The 27863-nt window shown below is 42.2% G+C and overlaps 1 protein-coding gene across 5 annotated transcripts in view; it reads right to left on the minus strand.

Annotated features, from left to right (window-relative positions):
• Window positions 1-27863, minus strand: part of LOC126458391 (protein abrupt-like) — a 67015-nt gene that overhangs the window by 31099 nt on the left and 8053 nt on the right. For 4 of the 5 annotated variants that reach the window (XM_050095396.1, XM_050095397.1, XM_050095398.1 and 1 more), the window contains 2 exons: window positions 10309-10494; window positions 9954-10175 (listed from right to left, as the gene is read on the minus strand). In XM_050095396.1, coding sequence (XP_049951353.1) covers window positions 9954-10175; window positions 10309-10494 — 408 coding nt within the window. Of the gene's footprint in view, window positions 1-9953; window positions 10176-10308; window positions 10495-13321; window positions 13342-27863 lie in introns of those variants that run through there. The other variant, XM_050095399.1, reaches the window with a different exon arrangement.

Here is a 27863-nt window from a genome sequence, read left to right on the forward strand (position 1 = left end):
ACATGGGGTGCATCCCAATTAGGGGAGAAGTAGACCTCGATAGAGGGAAGTGAGACGCATGCCAACCAGCAATCCCACCAATGGGCGGTTGTCAGAGGGGAGATATCCCTCATTTGGAAACAGGATAGTGTACAAGGGATGTTCAGGGAATTGGTGAATAACGACTGAGTAAGAAACCAGGAGTTGGCTCTGTCGTATTTGTAGAGGGGGAATCCCGGCTTCCGTGAGGAGACTGTCAATGGGACTAGTGTGAAAGGCACCAATAGCCACGCACCCCACAATGGTGAACAGGGTGAGTAGTTGCAAAGTGGAAGGTGTCACTGAGCCATAAACCTGACAACCATAATCTAGTCTGAACAAGACCAGAGCATGGTAAAGATGGAGAAGAGTGGTACGGTCTGTACCCCAAGTTGTGTGGGTCATGAGGCGGAGAGCAGTAAGCTTCTGCATGTATGTAATCTTCAGGTGGTGAATATGGAGCAACCACGTCAGCTTTTCTATCAAAAATAAGGCCCAAGAATTGGGATTGTGGTACATCGAGGAGCTGGTAGCCTAAATGAAATTCTGGGTTGGGGTGTACTGTGGGTCAACAACAAAAATGCTTAACCCATGTTTTGGAGGGAGAAAACTGGAAGCCATGGGAGATGGCCCACACAGAGGCCCATCAAGATGGCGCCTTGGAACTGGTCCTCAGCAGATGCTATCGAGTGTGAGCTGCACCAGATGCAAAAATCGTCAATGTAAGGCGTCAGGGTAACCACAGGCCCAACAGAGGTTACAAGCCCATTGATGGCTATGAGGAAGAGTGTGACATTTAGCACAGAACCCTGTGGGACACCATTCTCCTGAATCCGAGGGGTGCTGAGTGAAGTGCCAATTCGAACCCGGAAGAGCTGGTGAGATAAAAACTTGGTGATAATAGTCAGAAGGGGGCCATGGAAGCCCCAGTCATGGAGGGTAACTAAAATGTTATGACACCAAGGCATGTCATATGCCTTATGTAAGTAAAAGATGACCGCGACAAGGTGCCGGCTGTTAGCAAAAGCCTGTCGAATTGCTGTTTCCAATTTGAGTAAATCATCAGTTGGAGATCGGCCTGCCTGGAAGCCACACTGATATGGGGGCAAAAGGCCACAAGATTCGAGTACCCAACATAATCTGAAGCTCCTCTCGAGCACTTTACAAAGCACATTCGACAAGGCTAATTGGGCGGCAGCTGTCAAGAGATGTTGGGTTCTTCCCAGGCTTAAGGACGGGGATAACTGTACTGTCTCGCCATTGTGCTGGGAAAGCACTCATGAGTCAAATGCAGAAGAAGACCCTGAGGAGAAGTTGCCTCTGCGGAATGTCCAAGTATTGGATCATCTGAGTGTGGATGGATCAGGGCCTGGGGCTATGTCTCATAAAGAGGTAAAAGCCTGCAGGAATTCCCATTCAGTGATGGGTTCATTTTAGGGTTCAGCAGGTGTGCACTAAAACAAAGGGAGGTCTGTTAAACTTGGTGTTTCTGCCGGAGAAAGGTAGCAGTATAGGAAGAGAATGTCGATGCCATTGCAAAGTATGCCACAAGGCATTCTGCAAGGACCAAAGGATCAGTGCACACAGCACCCTGGACAGTTGACTACCGCTGGCAGCCCAGAAGGGTACACAGCTTGGACCAAATGTGCGGTGAAGAGGCATATATCCCCAGGGAGGAAACATAGTGCTCCCAGCATTCCCTTTCACTCTGCTTAATAAGGTAACGAGCCTTAGCACGGAGATGCTTAAAAGTGAGGATGTTAATCTGTGAAGAATGTCATTTAAATTGCTGCAGCGCCCATCGGCAGTCCTCTGCTACATCCTTGGCCCACCACGGTACCGGTTGATGACAAGGGAGTCCTGTGGATAGGGGGACAGCAGTGCCAGCAGCATGAAGAACAGTGGCAGAGATGCCTTGCACAACCACATCAACGCAATGCAAGATGGAGGTGTTGAAGTGCACTGCAGATGTGTATAAAGGCCAAATTGGCCCTGCGGAACACGCAATGCGGGAGCCTGTCTGCCTGGCAGCAGCAGGGGAATGATAGAATCACCAGAAAGTGGTCACTGTCACAAAGGTCATCATGGGAAGACCAATGTAGGGAAGCCAAAAGAGCAGGGGAGGAGATCATGAGATCGATAGCCGTAAAGGTGGCATGAGTGGCACTGAAGTGCGTAGGGGAACCATCACTGAGCACACACAAATCGTCTGTAATAAGTTGGTTAATTAGGAGACCCCTACCCGTTGAAGTGGCACTCTCCCACAGTGGGTGGTGGCCAATGAAGTCCCAAGGGAGGAGCCACAGGTGTGGGCGTTGATGTATTACGGTAGACAGTTCAAAATAAGGAAGTGGCCTACCTGGAGGGAGGTAGACATAGCATATCGTGATTGACAGAGTTGTTTGCACTCTAACCACTATTGCTTCCAGGTTGGTACATAGGAGGATCCAGTCACTAATGACATCAGAGCGAACCAAAGTGCAGACCCTGCCACATGCTACCCCAGGGCTGGCACGGTTCTGACAGAATGGCCAATAACCATGAAACGTTGGAGAGTGGTCATCACAGAAGTGTGTTTCTTGAAGAGCATGACAGAACACAGAATAGGATGAGACAAGACATTGTATTTTTGGTAGGTGATGATAGTATCCATTGCAATTCCAATGGATGGCCATGTGGCAAGACTCACGTCCCTCAATCAGTGGTTGTCATTGACAAAGATGGGGTAAGATCCATAAAACAAGATGTCAGACTCAGGTTGTGAAGGGGGAGATGGCACCTCCGGGGTATCGAGGAGACCTTATCTTGGGACTTATGTTTCTTCTTCTTTTCTTTGAGAGGTGGAGGGGATCAGAGCACAGAGATCAGGCAACCTTGGGATGCACAGATGGAGCATCTCATGTTCGAGTTGTGGTAGGAGGCTTCTGGCACGAGAGACGCCAGGGGTGAGCCCCATCAGCTGTGGTGCTGAGGAAGGGGGGCACTACTTCTGCTGGGGAGGGGGAGTGGCTTCTGGAAAGGGGAACTGCAGGGGAGGGGGAGGGGGAGGGGGAGAGGAGAGGGAGATGGGGCTGTGGTAAGGAAGAGGTAGGAGGTGGAAAGGATTTAACAGAGGCAAAAGTTGAAGGTAATGATACTGGATGGAGGCTCTCATACTTCTGGCGAGCCCCAGCATACCACAGGCGATCCAGGGACTTTGTGACGAAGCAAGCTGGATCTTTTTATTTCCTCTCTTGTTTTGCCTTCTGCCTCCTTAAATTCGTTTTTTTTTCTTTTAACTAATTACCATTAACATACATAAGTATAATCTGCATTTTCATAAAGGAGAAAGGTTGGCCCTCAATTTTAAAGAATATAACACCAGATCTAGTTTTGTGCTTAGTTTTGTGTATGTCTTCAATTTCCTAATTTATTTTGAATATTCCTAGTTAATATCTTTCATTATAGGGTGAAATCAGTAATTGTTTCATAACTTAAATTCTATTGTTGACTTATAAACAAATATAAATCCTGTACTAATTATAATTATTTGGAAGACAAAACATTGGCATTCTTTAAGTATTTATTTGGCTCTATTCAAAAACATGTTAGCAAAGCAAGCCCTTAATTAATTCTAAAGTAATTACCAGGTTTGTCAAAAGTATTGTTTGTATAACTAAATCTGTTAATCTCATCATTTAAACAAATAATTCGGCTTAACCCTTGTGGTAGAAGAAACTGTTAAAAAGAACAAATTTTTTGATGTATTCAGTTAATTTAATGAGTCATCTTTTAATTGTAATTTCTGTAAATTACACATCAAACAATGTATAGTCTCAGTACATATTATTGTGGTGATATATAAAGGCCTGATTTTTGGTCCCAACACAGTCAGTCCAGGGCCGAGTTTCAGACAAGAAACCTGTGTTGGTTAGAACAACAACAATGCATCAACTTAACTGTGAAATAAGTGTAACACAATTAGGCTGTGTGTTAAAACAATGACAGTGTCTGTTCAATATGTACCGTATTATTCTGCAAGAACTGTGTGGTTAGGTTTTTACTGTTCATAGATCTTCAACAGTAAACTACTGTGGTAGTATGCTTATGTTTCCCTGCACCCTTTTAATTAGGCTTATCAAAATTTGCCAATAGTTAACTGGCCATATAACTGTGTACAGGGTGTCCCCTCCCTGATTTCAAGAATGCAGGAGGGAAAAACCACAGTAGATATGACAATGAAAAATACAACACATTGTAGATCATCTCAAAAAATTTATATTCCCTCATCACAAGTGTCAAGTATCATCGCCAGAGTGCAGCATGGTCACATGAAGTGAAAATGGCGACTCCACAGCAGCACGTGCAAGCAGTAGTGTGGTCCGCAGAAAAAAAATCCTGGTTCCTGTGCAAAGAAATTATCGTCATGTGTATGACTGTGATCCACCTGGTGTGAAAACAATTAAGGAATGGTATAAGAAGTTTCTGGCAACAGGAAGTGTTCTGAAACATTCTGGCAGTGTACATTACAGAGTTTTAGAAGAGAGAGTGGAGGACATCAGTTAAACGCATCTCAGATGCCCACATAAGTCAATTCATCAAGCATCTAGCCATCTTGATGTACCTCGCTCAACACTGGATAATGTAGTTCACCATCATCTTCGTATGTGTGCTTACAAATTGCAAATTCTGCAATATCTGACACCGAATGATAAACCACACCCACAACAATTTGCTGCAGGATATTGATATGGTAGCCAGCTTCCTGGAAAGATGTATATTCTCAGATGAGGCAACCTTTCATCTATCAGGAGGGGTTAATATGCATAATGTGCGGATTTGGGGCTCACAAATTCTGCACGTTGTCATTGAACATGTTCGTGACAGCCTTAAACTAAATGTCTGGTGCAGGCTAAAGCACGACAGGATTGTTGGAGCCTTCTTCTTTGCGGAACAAACAGTAGATGGGTTTGTGTATCTGGACATGTTGGAGCAGTTTGTGTACCCTTGGATACGAGACTTGCAACCCAACATCATTTTTCAACAAGATGGAGCTCTGCCTCATTGGTCAATGGCTATTCGCAAGTTCCTGGATAGGAAATTTCCCAATCGTTGAATCAGACGCGGAGGACCCATTGCCTGGCCACCACGTTCATCCAACATTATGCGGCTTGATTTCTTCATTTGGGGATTCATGAAAGACCACATGTATGCGACCAAAGTGGATGATATTCTTACATTGCGACATCATATCACTAATGTGATTGCAACAACAACAGAGAATGTGTTAAAAAGAACTTGGCAAGAAATTGAATATAGACTCGATATTCTTTGTGCTACAAATGGTTCACATGTAGAGGTGTATTGATGATAAATAAATAAATTCTTTGAGATGCTCTACAATGTGGTGCATTTTTCATTGTCGTATCTACTGTATTTTTTTTTCCCTGGGTCTCTGAAATCGGTGTGGTTTGACTGTGACACCCTGTGTTATCTGGGGTGGGGGTGGGGGGGGGGGGGGGGGAGGGAGGTTGTGAACAGTGAAAGTACAGAACTATGAAATGCAACTGTGTAACTGTCGACTACATCATTTAAAGTAGTCGGTGTCAAATTTACACCACCCTATTTTTCAGCCAATATAACAACACAGTACATCGACACCAGGGACAATCAACGAAGAAATAAAGCAGGCGAATGAACAAGGGGAGTGGTGTTCATGTCAACTGACACACACAGTTGGTGAAACACAGGGGCTTCCTTCATGGAGTGGATGTCCACAGTCAACATACGGAGGGTCTGCTGTACAGCGAGAAAACATATGCCCAAAACACAAGCACTGAAAGCACCTCATGGGTGATGGGACATACAGCTTCACGTCACATCTGTAGCACATAACCTTGCCCCTTCTCTGGGAGGGCACACCCTCGAAAGCCGAATGAAGGTACAGTATTGGTGCGGTTGTGTTTGCCACCCTTCTGCACACATCAAACAAAAGAACACCGTATTGCTCCAGATTAGCCTGGAGTTCCTCATCAGTTTGCAGGATGTGGTCCCTATGAAAAATCGCTGACCAGACCATATTCAGAGATTGGTGAGGAGTAATAGACACTGGGACAATGCCAAGATGATTACAAGCACGAAGAGCTGCAGATTGGGTGGCAGAAGGAGCTGTGTTCAACAGGGAGCCCGACCACATCTTACTAAGAGACTCCAGTTCACCAAACTTGTCCTCGATATTCTCCACAAAAAACAATGGCTTTGTGGTGGTGAATGTGTCCCCATCTGTCCTAGTGCAGACGAGGTAAGGGGAAAGTGTTTCGTCCTAAGATGTCGAGCCTGACCCTCCTCCCTTGGTGTAGCCTGGGAAGGGATGGCTGCCGAGTCATATGAAACAGCATTCAATTATCCTTTACCATTTGAAGAGATAGCCATTTGAGCACGGGTGGATTTTTTGCAGCTTGATATGCTTCATGAGCCAAGCATCCATCCTGATACCACTCACTCCGATCAGGAGCTCTCCCCATGGGCGCCACCCAGCCACACCAAGGTCCACCTGACATGGTTCTGATGCTCCAAGAAGACAAGCAACCATCCTTGGCATACATGGGGAGGAACATCCCAGGAATTAGTAGTGTGATCCCTGTGTTCTTAGGGTGTTCAGCCAGATGGGTACATAACAGCCCCACTACACGGACTGGCTACACGTGCTGGTGACCTAGCAGGCCGGAAGGGGGCTACAGTGGGGAAGGGAGAGGGAAAGGAAGGGGGGAGAGGAATCCACACTGTAGACACTATGGAGGGAGCTCTGTCCCAAATGGCTCACACTAAAAACAGAAAATCTAGAAGTGGTGGTCAAACCTCAAGTGGGGACCTAAATGCCAAAAAGGATGAAAGAACAGAAGGAAGGAACAAAATTGCAAGCAATGCAGGGAACCAGCTGGATAGCCAGGTCGATACAAATCAGAACACTGAGAAAGGGGAAAGAGGGAGGCAACAGGGAAGGAGCGAGAATAGGGTGGGAGGGCCGGGTGAAGGCAATGCAGCCAGCGAAAGAAGAATGGGCTGCAATAACTCGGAGTCCCATGTGCGCCATGCGCGAACTCGTGAAAAAACCGTGAGCCCCATTGGGGTGGGAGGGGGGGGGGGGGGGATGGGGGAGAAGTTGTTCAGGTTCTGAAGGAACCCTCAGTCCAGATCATGAAGATATCATGAACCGGGTGAGGGTTTTGGCATTTTGGGTGGTTAGGAAAGATTCCACAACAGGGGGCATGAATACGTTGGCATATGGTGGTGCTAAGTGTTTACCAATTGCTGTATCACAGATCTGATTGGGTGAAGATACAGTTGGTCTTGGTGACCAGGAAGGAGGTTGCTGGTTTGGAGTTAGTCAGACATTGGGGATGTTAGTGCAAAGGGAGATGGCATCAAAAGTGATGAGCAGGATGCCGTGTGGTAAAGGGAAAGGAACTGTGGAGAGTCAGTGCAGGAAACTGTAGGTGTCTTTTATATAGAAGGGCAGGTTGCAGGTAGTAGCCTGAAGGTTTTAGTCACCTCCAAGCCTTAGGCCCACCCCAGAACCTCTACCATGAGTCTGTCTCTCGCCTCACTCTTACCACTCCTACATTCTACATCAATCCTGAAGTCTGTTAACTCAACCACCCAGGATGCCCCATTGTGGCCAGTTATTGTGCCCCCACTGGGAGAATCTCTGCCTTTGTGGGACACCACCTTCAGCCTATTACCCAAAACCTATGCTCTACACAAAAGACACCAACCACTTCTGCCACCAATTCTCTACAGTTCCTATTCCTTTACCACATGGCACTCTGCTCTTATCACTGTTGAAGCTACCTCACTTTCCCAATGGCTGATTGTCTCCAAACCTAAAACCTCCTTCCTGGCCACCATCACCAACTATGTGCTCATCCACAACTACTTCTCCTTTAAAGCATCACCAACAAACAAATAGCAATGGGCACCCACACAGCACCATCCAACGCCAACCTATTCAAGGGCCATGTAGAGGAATCCTTCCTAACTGCCCTAAATTCCAAACCTTCACCTGCCTCAGATTCACTGTGATATTTTCATGATCTGGACTGAGTGTGAGGTCGTTCTATTCACATTCCTGCAGAGTCTCAACAACTTCTCCTCCATTTGCTTCACTCATTCCATACCAAGAAGTCCCTCTGATACATCATAAGCAGTCTTGGTTGTCACATCTGTAGTGATGAGCAGTCCCTGTCTAAATGTACCGAGGGTCCAACTGAGGTCTTTACAAACTGAAATTACCCTCCCACCCATGTACAGAAACAGATCTCCCATGCCTTACCTATCCAGTTACCTACCACCTCCCACATTCTGACCATCCAGCCACTAGGAGCAATCCCTTCATGATACAGTATCACCCAGGACTGAAGAAACTGAATCGCATTCTCTGCCATCCTGCTATCCACCAAACCTACACAATATTCTTTTCCATCCCCACTCCCAACCCCTTGCTTCCAGGCTCATATTTTTGCAATATATCAAGATGCAAAACTGCCCCATACATCCTCCACCACCACCAACTACATTCTGGTCACAGCAGTCACTTATCCTATCAAAGCCAGGACACCTATGAAAGCAGTCATGTGATATGCAAAGTAAGCTACATCCACTGTGCTGCTTTCTAAATGGGCATGACTACCAACAAGCTTTCTGTCTGCAAGAATTGTCACTGACAACTGTGGCCAAGAGACAGCTGGACCACCCAGCTGCTAAACATGCTGCCCTCCACAATGTCAATCACTTCAATGACTGCTTCACAAATGAGAGCTCTACCTGCAGTATATCCCACTTTCCCGTAACTCCCCTGGCCTCAACCTTTGCTAGTCCCTGCCCGTCGCCCATCTATCCCCCCTCTCTGCTCCCATTCCAGCTGCCTGCTATTCCACCAACACATCCACTAGTCTTTTTCCCCTCCTCTGCTTCTCTCCTTTTCTGCTCCCTTTCCCCTCTCTCCCCAAAACTCACAACTGCACCTAGCAACCCTACTCTACCTCTCCCACATCCCTGCATACTCCCACAAGCAGCACTACACCTCCGCCCCTCCCTGCTATCATTCTCCCCTCCTCACCCCAGCCTCCTCCTTACTCCAACTACCAACAATTTGTGTTTCCCATCAGGTGCAGTAACTGCACACAGTCTGGCCTCAGCAGTCAGAGATTGTGGCATTAAGTGTGCATGTTATGCTAGCATGAATGTGCTTTAGAATAAAGCCTTTTGACAATATCAAATGTATAGCAACATATTTGTTGTGCATATATACGACTCAACTCTCCTCAACATAGTGAGTAGTAATTTATCTTTTACATAATATTGTCTCAGTGCTTATTTTATAATTTTCTTTTAAAAGGCACAGTCTGCACAGAGTTTAACATCTTGACATTTTAACCTTTTGAAGAACCAGAAATCTAAATGAAAAGAAATAACATGACTTCATGAAACCACAGTCACATGATTAGTAGCAGTTGTGAAGAATGAGGGAGGGAGGATCAGTTCATGTAGGGATAATAACTTGTGAGACTGGCCACAGTCCTTTGAGGTCCACAAGCTGGCATTTGCCTGAAGTAATTTACAGAAAGACGTAGTGGAATCAGGTTCTCAAATTAAGGATTTGATGCTGTTCTTCTGAAACACTGACCCCTGCAGGTATCTGCAGTATCTGTTTCAGAGAGAGAGAGAGAGAGAGAGAGAGAGAGAGAGAGAGAGAGAGAGAGAGAGCTCATTAAAGACTAAGCACAACCTGCAACTAGGGGAGAACAGTGAAGGAAATCAGAGAAGTCCATTACGAAAGACATTTGTCTTTAAGGATTCAATGAAACTATAGAAACAGGGAAAAGTGGTTGTAAAGGAGGAGTCTCATCTATGCATAGTTAACTAAAGTGCAGACATTTGCAAGTATTCCAACTTACCTCTCTCTCTAGCGGGAGACTATCAGCCATGGCTGCTGATTTGTCTTTAACTGTATCATCTGACAGACCTTGCACTGCCAACAGTTCTGCTGTTGTGAGGAAGGATGTGAGCTGTTCCTGCATCACATTCACCTCACCAAGATATATGAAGTCTAACAAAGCCACCAGGTCTTCAAACTTGACATTACGGAAAATTATTACTGGATGCTGGCAAGGATTTTCCTGAAAATGGAAACACTTTTTTTGTAGAAGTTTACTTCTCTGCAACTAATAAATAATAAATGAATTAATATTCAGTATTGGTAAAAAAAAAAAAATCTAGGATTTTCATTTTTTGTGAGTAAACCTTCCTTACTTTGAAAAGCTCTCTGAAGTAAGTACTGCACACTGAAAGAAGCATTTTGTGAGCCCGAATGCGCTTTCCTTCGCAGCTCAGTGTCACGTCCACTAACTCTTCATCATTCCTCAATGTACTAAAACCTCCTGTTACATGGGTTGGGTAATTATTCCATCTGAGTGAGTACTGCTGACTACTGCCCATCTAGAATGGAGAGATATAAACACATTAAATTTATCACATAATTAAGTTTTTAATAGTATGGACTCTGCCTCCTTATCAGAGTAAAACTTGATGCTAGATTAGGACACAAATCTAAGAGAAATCTTCCATTATCTGATCACACGTCTCATATCAACTTGAAGCATCAGTCTTACCAAATGGGCAAAACCTCAAAGCTCCACTGCAATAAATGTACAGGTAGATTAAAGCTTTGATTTACTTTTTGAGACATCCTCAGATCAGTGACAATCTTTTTTTGTTTATCTACATCTACCCGATTACTCAGCAACTCACAATTAAGTGCCTGGCAGTGTGTTCATCGAATGACCCTTAAACAATTTTTTTTACCATTCCCATCTTGAACAGTGCATGGGAAAAACCAACAATTAAATATTTTCATGCAAGCTCTGATTTCTCTTATTTTATAATGACGATCATTTCTCCCTATGTAGGTGGGCACCAAGGAAATATTTTCACACTCTGATGAGTTTCTTATTTTATTATGACGATCATTTCTCCCTATATAGTTGGGCACCAAGGAAATATTTTCACACTCTGATGAGTTTCTTATTTTATTATGACGATCATTTCTCCCTATATAGTTGGGCACCAGGGAAATATTTTCACACTCTGATGAGAAGGCTGGTGATTGAAATTCATTAGAAGATCCTGCCACAGTAAAAGACGCCTACATTTTAATGACTGCCATCCGAATTCATGTATCAAATCTGTGGCATTCTCTTCTCTGTTTTCCAATAATACCAAAAAAACTCCCCTTCTTTGAACTTTTTTATGTCCTCCATCAATCCTATCTGATGCAGATCCCACACTGCACAGCAATACTCCAGAAGAGAGTGGACAAGGATAGTGTAAGTAGTCTCTTTAGTAAACCTGTAACATTTTCTAAGTGTTTGGCAACTATATCACAGTCTTTGGTTTGCTTTCCCCGCAACATTATCTATGTGATCATTTGAATTAAAGTTATTTGTAATTGTAATCCCTTAAGTACTTAACTGAGTATACAGGCTTTAGATTTGTGTGATTTATCGTGTAACTGAAATTTGGTTGATTCTTTCTACTGCTCACACTCTTTGTGATTTAGAGTCAATTGCCACTTTTGCACCATACAGATAGCTTGCTAAATCATTTTGCAATTCCTTTTGGTCATCTGAGGACATTACATGACAGTAAATGACAGAAACATCTGCAAACAATCATTTATGTAGATCAGGAAGAACAGAGAGCCTATAACATTTCCTTGAGGAACACCAGATAGTACTTCTGTTTTAACTCAATGACTTCCCATCAGTTATTACGAACAGTGACTTTTCTGACAGGAAATCATGAATCCAGTGACACAACTGAGCTGATAGTCCATAGGCACACATTTTAATTAGAAGACACGTGTGAGAAATGGTATCAAAAGCCCTCTGTAAATCTACAAATATAGAATCAATTTGATGTCCCCTATCAATAGAGGTCTGCACGGATGCGGATATCTGCAGATATATCCTCGGTATTTGTTACTTGGCGGATAAAAATCATGACCGGCGCGGATATCTGCAGGTCATCTGCGGATAATGAGCAAGGCATCTGCCCAGTACGTATGTTGCAATGTTAGTTCAAAACTTCAAGTCTGTTGACATTCTTGGAATCTTGCAGGGCCCGGGTAGAGCGGATGTCTGTTGTCCTCAGCCCCTGGCTACGACCGACGTAGCTGTACCCAAGAGACTTGCGCCTAATCCGTTTCCATGACCGTGTCTTTCGTGTGGCCTCTGAAGTGCTCTCTGGGTGGCAAACCTGTCCACTGTCTACCAGACAGGTGCCCGTTGCAATTTTCCACTGCCTTCAGTTAGCGCTTTGTAGTGACCGAGTGACAACGTGCATTGTAGCAAATATCAGTGAGAGTTCTTTCTTCAAATGAACACCATATCAATGGATACAATTTCGTGTAAGGTGAAAAAAGGTGATTTTACATTAGTGAAGGAAAACAAATTGAAATCGCCAATTTGGAAAAATTCGCATAAGTATTTGATGGTAACGAAAAGATAAAAGATATAGTGGCTTGTTTTGCATGTAAAGAAGTATATTCCTACACTGGACGCAAAAGTGGAACTTCAAATATGCTAAAACATTCGTGTGAGGCTCGACAAAGTAGCATAATTACTTACTTAAATACCAAGAGAGACGTGAAAGTTCCTGAAGTTCCGCCAAATTTGAAGACAGCCACGACAGAAAAACTTATCAATCTTGTCAGCAAAGACATTTTACCATTCGAAGTTGCGTGTGGATCTGGGTTTCTCGAGACGGCACAGTTTCTTATTGATGTGGGGGCCAAGTACGGTGCAGTGAGTGCTAAGAAACTGCTACCTCATCCAACCACTCCTAATTTCTATAATCACTGATTTTGTTGTCACTCTTCTGAAGACGAGTTATTTCTTCCAGACAACGTCAATTATTGCTGGCAGTTTATTTTTTTCACAGGTGCGCCAGCATTTTGCAGCGTAGGCCTAATACTGTAAATATTTTCAACTGGAAATGACGAGGACTGAACTCGTAAGCTATAATATAATCATCAGCTGACATGAATGGCTTCAAAAATTTGACACATCCAAGCAGTGAGTACAAAAAAACTGTCAGAAAAGGATGCAATGTGCTAGTAATAGTTTAAAACCATCGTCATTTTCAGCTGCCTTGGCATAAGAGCAGCGAAATATAATTGTTTCTATACACGTATTTTCATCATTTAATACTATTACTTTGAATTTTATTTTTTTAAATAGTGTTTCCAATCTCACGAGATACGAACCGCTACTGTGTGTGCTCCGGAGCGCCAATGCTTTCCTGTTTGGAATGGTCTGCTTTAGAGTAGGTATAGAGCATTTCCTGTGATTTAAGAAGTCAAAAGTAGTTAAGTTGTCGCAGAAATGGCACCCTAACAATAACTATGTCATTACATACCATAATTCTAAGTACTACTGTACTACTGTCTATTACTATTAATTACTCATTCAAAACTTAAATATATGCGGATGCGGATAAGGAACTCGCAGATGCGGATTAATTGCTGCGGATGCAGTTGCAGATTAGGACATTGCGGATGCAGATTGCACTTTTCTTATCCGCGCAGACCTCTACCTATCAATAACACTTCGTGAGAATAAAGTGCTAGTTGTGTTTCACATTAACTATATTTTCTGAATCCGTACTGGTTATTTATCAATAAATTGTTTTCTTTGAGCTGATACATAATATTCGAGCACAATATATGTTCCAGATTCCTACTGCAAATTGATGTTAGTGATAGGGGGTCTGTAATTCAGTGGATTACTCCGATTTCCTTTCTTGAGTAATGGTCTGATTTTGCAACTTTCCAATCCCTGGGTACAGACCTTTCAACGAGCGACCAGTTGTATATGATTGCTAGGTATGGAGCATATTCTGAAAGCAACCTGACTGATATACAATATGGACTGGAAGCCTTGCCTTTATTAAGTGTTTTTGGCTGCTTCGCTACACCGAGGATATCTACTTCTAAGTTACTCATGTTGGTAGCTGTTCTCGATTCGAACGTTGGAGTATTTACTTCATCTTATTTTGTGAAGGAATTTCAGAAATTTAGTAACTCCGCTTTAGTGCCGCTGTTGTCAATAACATCACCATTGTTATCACACAGTGAAGGTATTGTTTGCATTTTGCTGTTGGTGTCAGTGTGCTTTACACATGATCAGTCTCTCTTTGGGTTTTCTGCCAGATTTTGATATGGAGTTTCGTCACAGAAACTATTAAAAGCATCTCACATTGAAATTTGCACTAAATTTCAAGCTTCTGTAAAACTTTGCCAATCTTGGGGATTTTGAGTTCTTTTAAATTTCGCATGCTTTTTTCACTGGTTGTGAAATAGTGTTCTGACCTATTTTGTGTACCGTGGGGGGATCAGTACCATCTCTTATTAATTTATTTAGTATATATCTCTCAACTGCTGTCGATACCATTTCTTTGAAGGTAAACTACATCTGGTCTATGCTTACATGTTCTGACAGGAAGGAATGAAGACTCTCTCTTAGGAAGATGTCACATAAATTTTTATTTGCTTTTTAAAACGTAAGTATTTTCTGTTTATATCTGGTAGGTTTGGATGTTAGGGTATTCAGTCTAGCTACAATAAACTTGTGGTCACTAATTCCTGTATCCATCATGATGCTCCTTATTTGGTCAGGATTATTTTTTGCTAAGAGGTCAAGTATGTTTTCGCAACCATTTACACTTCGACTGGTCTCCTGAACTAGTTGTTCAAAATAATTTTCTGAGAAGGCATTCAGTATGATTTTGGACGAAATTTTATGCCTTCCATCGACTTTAAACATGTATTTTCTCCAACAAATCGATGGTAGAGTGAAGTCATCACCAACTATAATTATATGAGTGGAGTACCTACTTGATATGACACTCAAGTTTACTTTGAAATATTCAGCAACTGTATCATCTGAGTCAGGGTCGATAAAAGGAAGCAATCATTAATGAATTCCAGTTGTCAGATATAGAATCTACCCATACTAACTCACATGAACTATCTACTTCAATGTCACTACAAGGGAAACTACTTCTGATGCACATGTATAACAAAGAAATGCAATCTTGAGTTTAAAAAGTGTTAGAACCAAGAAATTTGCATAGGTATGCCACATGAGTAGTATGTTATTGTAGAAAGATGTATGTATAGTTCAAGGTTTCAATTTATGAGTTGAAACTTCTGAGGTTCATTGTTAGCATTTTTGAGCTTTGTAGGTGGTCTGATGAAAACAAAATTTCGTGAAGAGTTTCTGGACTAAAGTTAGAGAAGTTTACCTAAATGCATACTTTTTTTCTAGCATTTGTTGAATTATTGCTGCAGTTCTTCGTTTAATGATTTCACATTATACAACAATGTCATGAGACTGTAAATGTGATGGGTTGGCAGTCTTAGAATTGCTACATGGCAGAATAGTGGCCTACCCAAAGTTTGTGCCTTGACACCACACATTAACATGAAAGCGTTTTTCTGGATTAAGATTTTTTTATACATCTAGTTCCGTAGTACCAAACTGAGGAGCAAATCTTCAAGGTCATGAAACATGTCAGTACATGAAATTACAACACAGAAGTAATAATAGATAAACTAAAAAGGACAAGCCATATGTATATGTAAAGGCAATCATCAGTATAACAGGAATCAGCTTAATTTTTCCAGGAACTCCTTTACAGAATAGAAGGTGTGACCCATGAGGAAACCATTCAGTTTTGATTTTTCATTTATAAAAATTATTATTTGCGTTATGCCCTTGGAGAGTGCATTGAGACTAAACTTCATGTCCATTCCCCCGTTTTCTCTTTACATTCTGCCCAAACTTCCCTCATTCATGTGCTGTGTTTCTGCTTCCATTCTTTGGTCCACTTTAGTACCTGCGTTCTCTTTGGCTTATCTTTCTTCCCGTTTGCCCAGTGTTCCTTCATCCTCTGGCTGTGTTCTTGTCATCTCTGCTTGGTCCATTGTGTTCATTTGTTGTGTGGTGTCTCTTGTAGTTTGTTTCTTCTGATCAGGTTCCTAAGGAGTGTTTTGGTTTGTATTGTTTCCTGTGTGATGTTGAGTTGTTCAATGTTACTTCATGTTTGGTAAGTCACATCTTCTATGTTTTTAGATATATTTTTCCCACGTGGAATGTTTCCCTCTATTTTTATATATATATATATAATAAAGGGAAATATATATATATATATATATATATATATATATATATATATATATATATATATATATATATATATATATATATATATATATATATATGAATATAATAGAGGGAAACATTCCACGTGGGAAAAATATGTCTAAAAAGAAAGATGATGAAACTTACCAAACAAAAGCGCTGGCAGGTCGATAGACACACAAACAAACACAAACATACACACAAAATTCTAGCTTTCGCAACCAATGGTTGCCTCGTCAGGAAAGAGGGAAGGAAAAATGTAATGGGTTGAAGGTGTTGATCTACGTAGGCAGAGATGCGTTCGGTGGGGGCTTGGTAACCAGCTACAATGGGACGGCCGGGATGATTGGGTTTGTGAATTTTGGGAAGAAGGTAGAAGGTAGGGGTGCGGGGTGTTGGTGGGGTCAGGAGGTTGATGGAGTCGGGTGAAAGGTTTTGTAGGGGGCCTAAGGTTCTGAGGATTCCTTGAAGCTCCGCCTGGACATCAGGAATGGGATTGCCTTGGCAAACTTTGTAAGTAGTGTTGTCTGAAAGCTGACGCAGTCCCTCAGCCACATACTCCCGACGATCAAGTACCACAGTTGTGGAACCCTTGTCCGCCGGACAAAATTCACAAACCCAATCATCCCGGCCGTCCCATTGTAGCTGGTTACCAAGCCCCCACCGAACGCATCTCTGCCTACGTAGATCAACACCTTCAACCCATTACATTTTTTCCTTCCCTCTTTCCTGACGAGGCAACCATTGGTTGCGAAAGCTAGAATTTTGTGTGTATGTTTGTGTTTGTTTGTGTGTCTATCGACCTGCCAGCGCTTTTGTTTGGTAAGTTTCATCATCTTTCTTTTTAGACATATATATATATATATATATATATATATATTTCCTGCGTGGAATGTTTCCCTTTATTATATATATATATATATATATATATAAAAATAGAGAGAAACATTCCACGTGGGAAAAAATATATCTAAAAACAAAGAAGATGTGACTTACCAAACGAAAGCGCTGGCAGGTTGATAGACACACAAACATACACACAAAATTCTAGCTTTCGCAACAAACTGTTGCTTCATCAGGAAAGAGGGAAGGAGAGGGAAAGACGAAAGGATGTGGGTTTTAAGGGAGAGGGTAAGGAGTCATTCCAATCCTGGGAGCGGTAAGACTTACCTTAGGGGGAAAAAGGACAGGTATACACTCGCATACACACAGATATCCATCCGCACATACACAGACACAAGCAGACATTTGTAAAGGCAAAGAGTTTGGGCAGAGATGTCAATCGAGGCGGAAGTACATAGGCAAAGATGTTGTTGAATGACAGGTGAGGTATGAGCGGCGGCAACTTGAAATTAGCGGAGGTTGAGGCCTGGCGGGTAACGAGAAGAGAGGATATACTGAAGGGCAAGTTCCCATCTCCGGAGTTCTGACAGGTTGGTGTTAGTGGGAAGTATCCAGATAACCCGGACGGTGTAACACTGTGCCAAGATGTGCTGGCCGTGCACCAAGGCATGTTTAGCCACAGGGTGATCCTCATTACCAACAAACACTGTCTGCCTGTGTCCATTCATGCACATGGACATTTTGTTGCTGGTCATTCCCACATAGAAAGCTTCACAGTGTAGGCAGGTCAGTTGGTAAATCACGTGGGTGCTTTCACACGTGGCTCTGCCTTTGATCGTGTACACCTTCTGGGTTACAGGACTGGAGTAGGTGGTGGTGGGAGGGTGCATGGGACAGGTTTTACACTGGGGGCGGTTACAAGGGTAGGAGCCAGAGGGTAGGGAAGGTGGTTTGGGGATTTCATAGGGATGAACTAAGAGGTTACGAAGGTTAGGTGGACGGCGGAAAGACACTCTTGGTGGAGTGGGGAGGATTTCATGAAGGATGGATCTCATTTCAGGGCAGGATTTGAGGAAGTCGTATCCCTGCTGGAGAGCCACATTCAGAGTCTGATCCAGTCCCGGAAAGTATCCTGTCACAAGTGGGGCACTTTTGGGGTTCTTCTGTGGGAGGTTCTAGGTTTGAGGGGATGAAGAAGTGGCTCTGGTTATTTGCTTCTGTACCAGGTCGGGAGGGTAGTTGCGGGATGCGAAAGCTGTTTTCAGGTTGTTGGTGTAATGGTTCAGGGATTCCGGACTGGAGCAGATTCGTTTGCCATGAAGACCTAGGCTGTAGGGAAGGGACCGTTTGATGTGGAATGGGTGACAGCTGTCATAATGGAGGTACTGTTGGTTGTTGGTGGATTTGATGTGGACGGACGTGTGAAGCTGGCCATTGGACAGGTGGAGGTCAACGTCAAGGAAAGTGGCATGGGATTTGGAATAGGACCAGGTGAATCTGATGGAACCAAAGGAGTTGAGGTTGGAGAGGAAATTCTGGAGTTCTTCTTCACTGTGGGTCCAGATCATGAAGATGTCATCAATAAATCTGTACCAAACTTTGGGTTGGCAGGCTTGGGTAACCAAGAAGGCTTCCTCTAAACGACCCATAAATAGGTTGGCGTACGAGGGGGCCATCCTGGTACCCATGGCTGTTCCCTTTAGTTGTTGGTATGTCTGGCCTTCGAAAGTGAAGCAGTTGTGGGTCAGGATGAAGCTGGCTAAGGTAACGAGAAAAGAGGTTTTAGGTAGGGTGGCAGGTGATCGGCGTGAAAGGAAGTGCTCCATCGCAGCGAAGCCCTGGACGTGCGGAATATTTGTGTCTAGGGAAGTGGCATCAATGGTTACAAGGATGGTTTCTGGGGGTAACAGATTGGGTAAGGATTCCAGGCGTTCGAGAAAGTGGTTGGTGTCTTTGATGAAGGATGGGAGACTGCATGTAATGGGTTAAAGGTGTTGATCTACGTAGGCAGAGATACAGAACGTAACAGCCTGGAGGATGTTTCCAGAATGAGATTTTCACTCTGCAGTGGAGTGTGCACTGATATGAAACTTCCTGGCAGATTAAAACTGTGTGCCGGACCGAGACTCGAACTCGGGACCTTTGCCTCATTCTGGAAACATCCCCCAGGCTGTGGCTAAGCCATGTCTCCGCAATATCCTTCTTTTCAGCAGTGCTAGTTCTGCAAGGTTTGCAGGAGAGCTTCTGTAAAGTTTGGAAGGTAGGAGATGAGGTACTGGCAGAAGTAAAGCTGTGAAGACGGGGCGTGAGTCGTGCTTGGGTAGCTCAGTTGGTAGAGCATTTGCCGCGAAAGGCAAAGGTCCCGAGTTCGAGTCTCAGTCCGGGACACAGTTTTAATCTGCCAGGAAGTTTCATTTTGATAATATTTTTTAGTATTAGTAATTTATTCATACAAGGATAATTTTACAATCATACAGGATTTGTCAACTAAATACAAGGAAAACATAAGTGATATATACAGAAACATATATTCAGTGAGTACAGACGATTGGCTGTAGCTTGTTGAAGGGATCACCCTGGCATTTACCAGAAAAGAAAGGATTTACGAGAACTATAGAAAACCTAAATTAGGATGGCTGAACATAGCGTGAGCATCCAGTCTCCTAAAACTGAGGCCAGTTTCTTAACAAATGCACTACCTCATTCAGTTATGTACATATATACTGGGAATGAGTCACATTAATAACACTAAAAAGTAATTATACACTGTTTATTTAGTCTCTTTGTACTTTTCCCTTCTGTTCTACCTGTCTGAGTGAGATACCTAAATCAGCAAAATGGTGAATTTTTGTCATCTCTTTCACCTCCTTGGGCAAATTATTATACAACTTTAATCAGTGAAAGAAAATGCTGTTTAGGGTTTTTTTCTTTGTTTGTTTTTCCTTGGTAAATGTTAGTCCAAACTGGCTCTTGTCCCTTGGTCTTGTATAGAGATATTTGTGATACTAATGTTTTTCCTGATGTGCACAACAGCTTGGTCACTTGACTCAGTAAGGGTACCCATTCTATTTTTAAATATTTGTTTACAATGATCCCAACTACGGTTAATTGTTGACCAGTTTTTCTACTTTTTGGAAAGTGTTTCCACTTCTTATGCACTTGATCTGCAAAAATGAATCTCATAATTAAGAATTGAGTGTCCACTGGAAAATTATGTTGCCACAAGGAACTGGCTGTTCAGATAAATTTTTGGCTTGCAGCTGGTCAGCATACAGTGCATTCCATGATATTTCAATGCTGCACCTGTGACTCATCCTCAAGTGAGCCATCAAAGACTGACAAAGACAGCCTTCATTATGCAATATGTAGCACACTGTGAGTGTTCTGCACATGCATCAAAATCAAGTTGACAGATGGACCACACTACCCAGCAGCAAGTGGAACCATGGAGCTAAGTTGTTCTCTGCATTGCCAGTCGCCATGGCCATTGGTGCACGCCTTAGTCTTTTATTAGTGCAAATTGTGGAGATGATTGGGTTGCATGCAATGTCTGCCTGTTAGTCACTATCATGGTTCATCAGATTTTCTGCGAGGAGTATTTTCATGGCTTCTTTAATAATGGAGTCCCAAAAAGATCAGAATCATTGTTTTAGTGTACTCCAGTGGAAATACAATGTTTGGCAATAGCAAATTTGCTTGGTTGCAAAAGGTGAGTGCAGTGTTGATGTTCAGCGTAAGTCTTTCATGGTGTGTGTGTGTGTGTGTGTGTGTGTGTGTGTGTGTGTGTGTGTGTGTGTGCGTGCGCGCTGACCTGTGTGCCCCATACCACCATCATTCACCCATATAACCACAATAAGGAAGAAAGGGAGACAACCATCTTTATTTCCACAGTGAACCAAATATGAATGATTGGAGTGATGAAGAAACTCCATTAATTTATCTTCTCCATAAGAGCACTCTATGAAAAGCACTGTCCACGTAATTCCAGTTCATTTAAGGGCAGCTGATTCAAGTGCTCTCTCCTCGAAATCCTCTGTAAAAAGGTTGGTCATAAAGGGAGGCTGCCCATGATGACACAGTCAGTGTGCTCAAAATATGCTTGATCGAACATAAAATAGGTAGAAGAAAGAGCGTGCCAAAGCAAAAAAGTGATATCCATGTGAAATTTATTGCCAATTATGGCCAAAGAATTTGCGAGTGGGATGTTTATAAAAAGTGACACCACATCACAGTTAAATAAATGGTTCAAACTGCTTAGACAGAGAGCCCCCCCTCCAGTCTACTGGTCAGCCAGTTGACAGATGTGATGTGTACATTTGCCCACCAACAGTCTCAGCAAAGAAGTGATATACTTGGCTAAATCACATGTAGGATCTCCAGTGTCACTCACTATTGGACTTTTGGGACTTCATTATTAAAGAATCTGTGGGCATAAGCTAGGCAGAAAACCTGTGAGCTACAATAATGGCTACCAGTCTGACAGTGCATGGAACTCCATCTCCATGATTTTCTCTAATCAAGGATGACAGAGTGTGTCGATGGCCACAGTGAGTGGTAATGCAGAGGACAGCTGAGTTTCACCAGTGTGTGTGCTGCCGCCGGGTAGCGTGGTCCGTCTGTCAACTTGATTTTGACACATGCAGAATACTCACAGTCTGCTATATATTGTGGAAGAGAGGATATGTTAGTCAGTCTTCCAGGGCTCACATGAGGATGACTGGCATGTGTCCAGTTGAAATATCATGGAATATATTGAATGAGGAGCAGCTACAAGCCCAAAATTTGTTTAAACATTCAATTTGCTGGGAAAATTTTAAAATGCACGAGAAACTGGTTGTTACACTTTGATGATAATGACATTCTCTTTGCCAATACCTTGTGTGTTCATTCCACATTGACTGACAATCAATATTTGTACCTAAAAACTTTGTATTTGCTATGCAGTTTACAGAAATATCTTTTATGCTTAACATGACAGTGTTATTTACCCTCTTTAGGCTAAAATTCATATTTGTTTTCTTTCTGTTCGGTGTTGATTTATTATATGCTACACAACTGAACACATCATTGATGGTTTCATTGCCTTCTCAACCAGAAGTTCTGATGTTATAGGAGGTTTCACCCTGAATTTTAAAAAATATCAGAAGCCTTGGACAACTCTAAAAATAGTCTTATTTTTCCAGGTAACTCATTGTTTATTACTTTTCAGAAGGATGAGATTAGGGAAGCTGGTCTGTAGCTTTACAAATTTTCCTCATTGCCTTTCTTTAGTACTGGCACAGCTCATGCGTCTTTTAAACACCCGGGAAAAATAGCTAACTAAAAGACTCATTTATTAGATTTGTCAATGCCCTTGGCTTTACATATTGCATAGTTCACATCAGCTCATGCTAATCATAAAATCAGATTAGTATCTGATGGAAGGAAAGTCAAAATAGGTCTACCTCAGGGTAACAATATTATGAAAAGGAAAGTTGCTACTCAATATATAGTGGAGATGCTGATTCGCAGATAGGCACAAGAAGAAGACTGTCACAAATAAAGCTTTCAACCATTAAGGCCTTTGTCAACAACAGACGAGAGTGTCTGTCTTATTATTTATTCTTTACTTTTATCCCTGTGACTTCTCGCCAGCTTTAGTGAGTTTTTATCTTTCACTATCATTGATTTTCTCAGATTTCTTCTTCTTTGGCAATACAGCCCTTTCCCTGTCTTCAGTCATCCTCTCCATATGTCCTAACCAATGTATTATTTGAGATTTGATAAATTTCAGCCTTGTACAAGCTCTTGTATTTCATGGTTGTATCTCACACTCCAACCTTCTGCCTCTCTCACAGGCCCATAGATTTTTCATAAGATTTTCCTTTCAAATGCTCTTAGGCTGTTACTGTCTGCTTCTGTCATTGTCCATGTTTCTGTTCCATATGTGGCAACAGGTCGCACAAAGGAATAGTATACTCTCAGTTTAGTTTTTCTTGTAATTAGAGAGTTCTTGAGTATCTTTAGGTTTGCATAACAGGCTTTGCTTCCTGCTTGTATCCTTTCTCTAATACATTGTGTCATACTATTATCATAGGTTAGGAGGACACCTAAATAATGGAAGCATCTGTCAGCTATGAAGCATTTATCAGAGTTCTTCAGGTTCTGTGGTGTTCTTCTAGCTTCAGAATTGGACATAACCAAATATTTTGTCTTGCTTTCATTTACAGTAAGTTCAATTCTTGTTCCCTCTGCTTCCATTTGTCCATATATTTCTTTAAACGATGTTACATCCCTTGTCACCATGGCAGTATCATCTGCATATCTGGCTGGACATCATCATTATTGTTACTCTTGTATCTATTTTTTGTATGATACTATGCAACAGAGGCTATCACCCTGTTTCACTCCATCCTCAAAGTCCAACTGCATGGTCATTCTGTTATTCACTTTTACTTTTGTATTCTTCATTGTTAGCTCAATTAACTTTCTCAGTTTATCACAGATGCCCAATTCTTTCAGCTCTTTATATAATGTTGGTCTGTTAGTACTATCGAAAGCCACGGACAGGAAGAGAAGATCTATATCATATTCATAAAATTTTTCCATTATTTGTCCAACAACAAACAACTAGTCAGATGTACCTCTGTTTGGTCGGAATCCACTTTAGTATTCTCTGAGTATATTTCCGGTGCACTTCTTTATTCTTTCGTTCAGCACTCCAGAGAAAATCTCTATAGTTTTCACAATTGAGCTTTTCTCCTTTCTTATATATTGGGCATATTATTCCAGTACTCCACTCCTCCAGCATGCTTTCATTTACCCATATGTTCTTTATTAGTCTAAATATTTCATGCTTAGAAGTTGCCCCCCTGATTTTATTAGTTCTGACAAGGTCCCATCTTCACCAGGTGCACAGTAATTTTTTAGTTTATTTATCACTGTTTCCATTTCCAGCATTGTTGGGTTTTGTGCCTCATCCCTTTCAATTTCTCTTGCCTCTGTGTTATCTTCCTGTTCCTGTGTTCCTCTTGGGGCCTGATCTGAGTTTCTGTTGAGCATATCTTCAAAGTATTCAGCTCATCTCTGCAATATTGTTTCTTCATCTATTATCTCGCCGTTTCTGTTTTTGCATGTATTTTGTTTGGGTTGAAATTTTTTTCTCATCTTTCCCACGGCATGATAGAATTTCTTCGTTTCATTCTGTTCTTTAATTCCTCTATCTCTTTAAACTTTGATTTCAGCCATTCCTTTTTTTGTTTCTAGCATATTCTTTGGGCATTGGATCTTAATTCTATGTACACCTCCACATTTCTTCTTGTTTCTCTCTGTATCATCCTCAGTCTCACTCCATTTTTACTTCTATCACTAGCATGCATTCATCATCAAACCACTCATTTCTTCTCAGCCTGACTATGTCTTCTGTTGCCTCTTTCAGTGCTTTCTGGATCTTAGTCCATCTCTCTTGGATTCCCATTGTTTCCTTGCTGGGAGTCAGTGCATCTATTGACTTTTACTTGGTATGCTTTCACAACTTCTGGATCATTCAGTTTTCTGTGACCCAGATTCTAATTTTCTCCATTCCAGGTTTAGATGTTAGAGATAGGTTCTCTCTCACTAAAGCTTTCACAGCACAGTGGTCTGAATCACAGTTAGGGACCCTACAATTCCTCACATCGATGACTGACGTGGCATGTCATGCCTTTACTAACACATGGTCTATTTGATGGACTACTCCACTTACATTTGATTTCCATGCTATAAGAAGTATTATTTTGTGTGGGAAACATATGCTCCTGATAATTAGATTATTTCTAGCAGCAAACTGACATAACATTTCTCCATTCTCATTACTTTCTTCATGAAATGTGTGTCTTCCAGATACTCTTCCATATTCACTTCGCCCAACCCGTGCATTAAAATCTCCCATAACTAAGAACAGACCGTACTTTTGTACTTCACTTCATGCACTTTCTAGATCTTCATAAAACTTTTCCTTTGTTTCTTCTTCTGCTTCCTCTGTTGGTGTGTATGCTGTTATTATCGTTATATTTCTGAATTTCACTTTCACTCTCAGTCTGCAAAGTCTTTCATTTATGGTTTCAAATTCAAAAAAACTGTTACCAACCTCCTTTGTTATTATGAATCCCATTCCGGCTTGTCCTGTTCTGTCTGGTCCACTATACAGCAGAGAATACAGGGGCATATCTATCTGTCCTTGTCATCTTATTTCTTCTAGCACTACAATGTTGTACTTCATGATCTCATCAGCTATTTCTTTCATCCTTCCAGGTTTCAACATTGTTTGTGCATCCCATGTTACTATTACCAAATCTTTTGTCATTTTTCTTTGCCGAGGTCGTATTTTTTGTCACGCATCCATCATCTGAGGCTTTTGTTGAGGTTATGTAATATGTCAGTTTTACAGCATGTTATTGGCCCCATGGCCAACCCCCATCTTGGAGGACCTGGATTTCTTTAGGGTTTACTCCACTAAGGAGGTTGGCTTTCCTATGCCTACAGAGCCCCCCCCCCCCCCCCCCCAATCCCCTGCCCTGTGTTGCAGGACAACAGTCGAGACCAGTCCAGCTTGGGCGACCATGCCAGTAGCTGCACTACCGCTGGCATGCATCTCGGCGCTTCATTGAGGCACACAAACCCTCCCGCCCCTCACTGAAGGTGCCTACGATAAGGTGGTGTCCCCTGGGAGGGAGATTTCTTCTTGTTACCCCCTTTTACATCCATTTCATCCTTTTCATGAATTTTCACATGTATTTAGGTGTATGTTTGCAAAAAAATGTTTGGACACAATTCTACGTTATTTATGTAATTTATCACAATTTTTTCAGCACCATGGATCCTTGCTCCTTCCATCTGCATCAATACAGAATAGTTTCCTTATACCTAGCCAGATCCCAGTCCCACTGTCCACCACTTCTACAACAACCTTCATACCTCCCCCATGTCCCCTTATAGCTGACAAACCCTGTCTCTCAGACCAACTACACTTACCCCACCTTCCAAAACTCCCTCCCACCACTCCTGCATTGTTGCTTGGCTTGTGGAATCCTCCTCAACGGCCTTATCATCAAATTACCCATCTCTGGCTGCCACCCCTCCTTCCATAATGAGCTCCAACTGTTCATTTCTGCCAATTCTTAGCCCTCACCAACATAGGCCTGCAAAACCATATCAACCAAGCCCAAACCTCCTTACAGTACCTTCTCTCCATCTGCAAAATTCTGCTATGCAATCCCAAATTCCTGGAACCCATAACACACATTGAAACTCTTGCTCTGCAGGAACTTGAGCAACATGCACAATGCCACCTCAAAAAGCTCTCCATCCTGCTCACTCCCTACTCCTGCCTTCCTGCTCACTTCCTACTCCTGCCTTGGGGTACCACTGTCCACCACCTCTACAAAAACATCCAAACCTCTCCCATGTCCCCCTATAGCTGACAAACCCTGTCTTGCAGACCTACTACACTTAGCCCACCTTCCAAAACTCACTCCCACCACTACAAAGAATCCAGATTCTAAACAGACCCGTGACACAATCATGAACCTACCTCCAGAAGCTGTAGCCCAACACAAATATCTGTCTTTTCCAAAGGCCTCACCTTTTGCCCCACTCCCAAATTCAATCATGGCTGTGGTTTCAGTTGCCTGAGACTGTAGCTCTGTGTGTGTGTGTGTGTGTGTGTGTGTGTGTGTGTGTGTGTGTGTGTGTGTGTGTGTGTGTCGCCTATTATTGGCGAAGGCCTTAATGGCTGAAAGCTTTATTTGTGACAGTCTTTTTGTTGCGCCTATCTGCGACTCACCATGTCCACTATATGGTAACAACTTTCCTTTTCATAATATTGTTACATTCCATTATTTGATTTCTACTTCAGGGTAGTGTGTTAGGCCTTCTTCTGTTCCTTATTTGTATAAATGACACACATACCTCAGGAACGGCAGCCAAGATCATGTGGTTTGCAGATGATACTAGTGTGATAGTGGGTGATATTAAGGAATCTCTGTCTACTACAACCGATAAAGTCTTCAATTCCATGCATACATGCTTCAGTGCCAAAAGGGAAGAAGAAAAAAAAACTATACACAATTTGGGAAGCTGAATCAAAAGCATGCTCTCTGTTTGGCACTGGGCATAAATGAGTTAGAAAGGGTATGAAGCACAAAACTTTTGGGAATGTATGTTGACAAAGATTTAAGCTGGAAAGACCATGTAACTAATATCTCCCAGAGACTCTGCCCTGCATGTTTTACTCTGAGAATTATTTCTAAAGTTTGCTCCTCAGATGATTCTAGAATGGCCTATTTTAGTTACTTAAGAGTCTTGTAGCTAATGAATAGTTCTCTGGGATACAATTTACAGTTGATTACATGAAAGTTTTACATTACAGAAAAGGACTCTCTGAATCTTCTCACATAGACTGGCTAAGGCTCACTGCAAGCCCCTGTTTAAAAAAGTTGTATTTGCTTACTGTACCCTCCTTGTACACACACAAATGTGTATCGATGACAAAAGCTAGACTTGATGAACTGCTAAATGAATCCGATTGCCAGTTATAATACTTGCAAATGTGGTCCTTACATATAGAACAAATCAGAACAACCCATACTCAAAGGCACGTGAGCCACTTTGGTGCCACTCTTTATAATGCACTGCCAACATACATAAAGAAGTTGCAGGCAGAAACAGCTTTAGGATCAGTGTCAAAATCATTTCTTATTGAGAAGTTTATGATGTAAATGAATATGTGAGCCTATAGGGTTA

This window comes from Schistocerca serialis, chromosome 2, assembly GCF_023864345.2.
Source record: "Schistocerca serialis cubense isolate TAMUIC-IGC-003099 chromosome 2, iqSchSeri2.2, whole genome shotgun sequence".
Lineage (NCBI taxonomy): Eukaryota > Metazoa > Arthropoda > Insecta > Orthoptera > Acrididae > Schistocerca > Schistocerca serialis.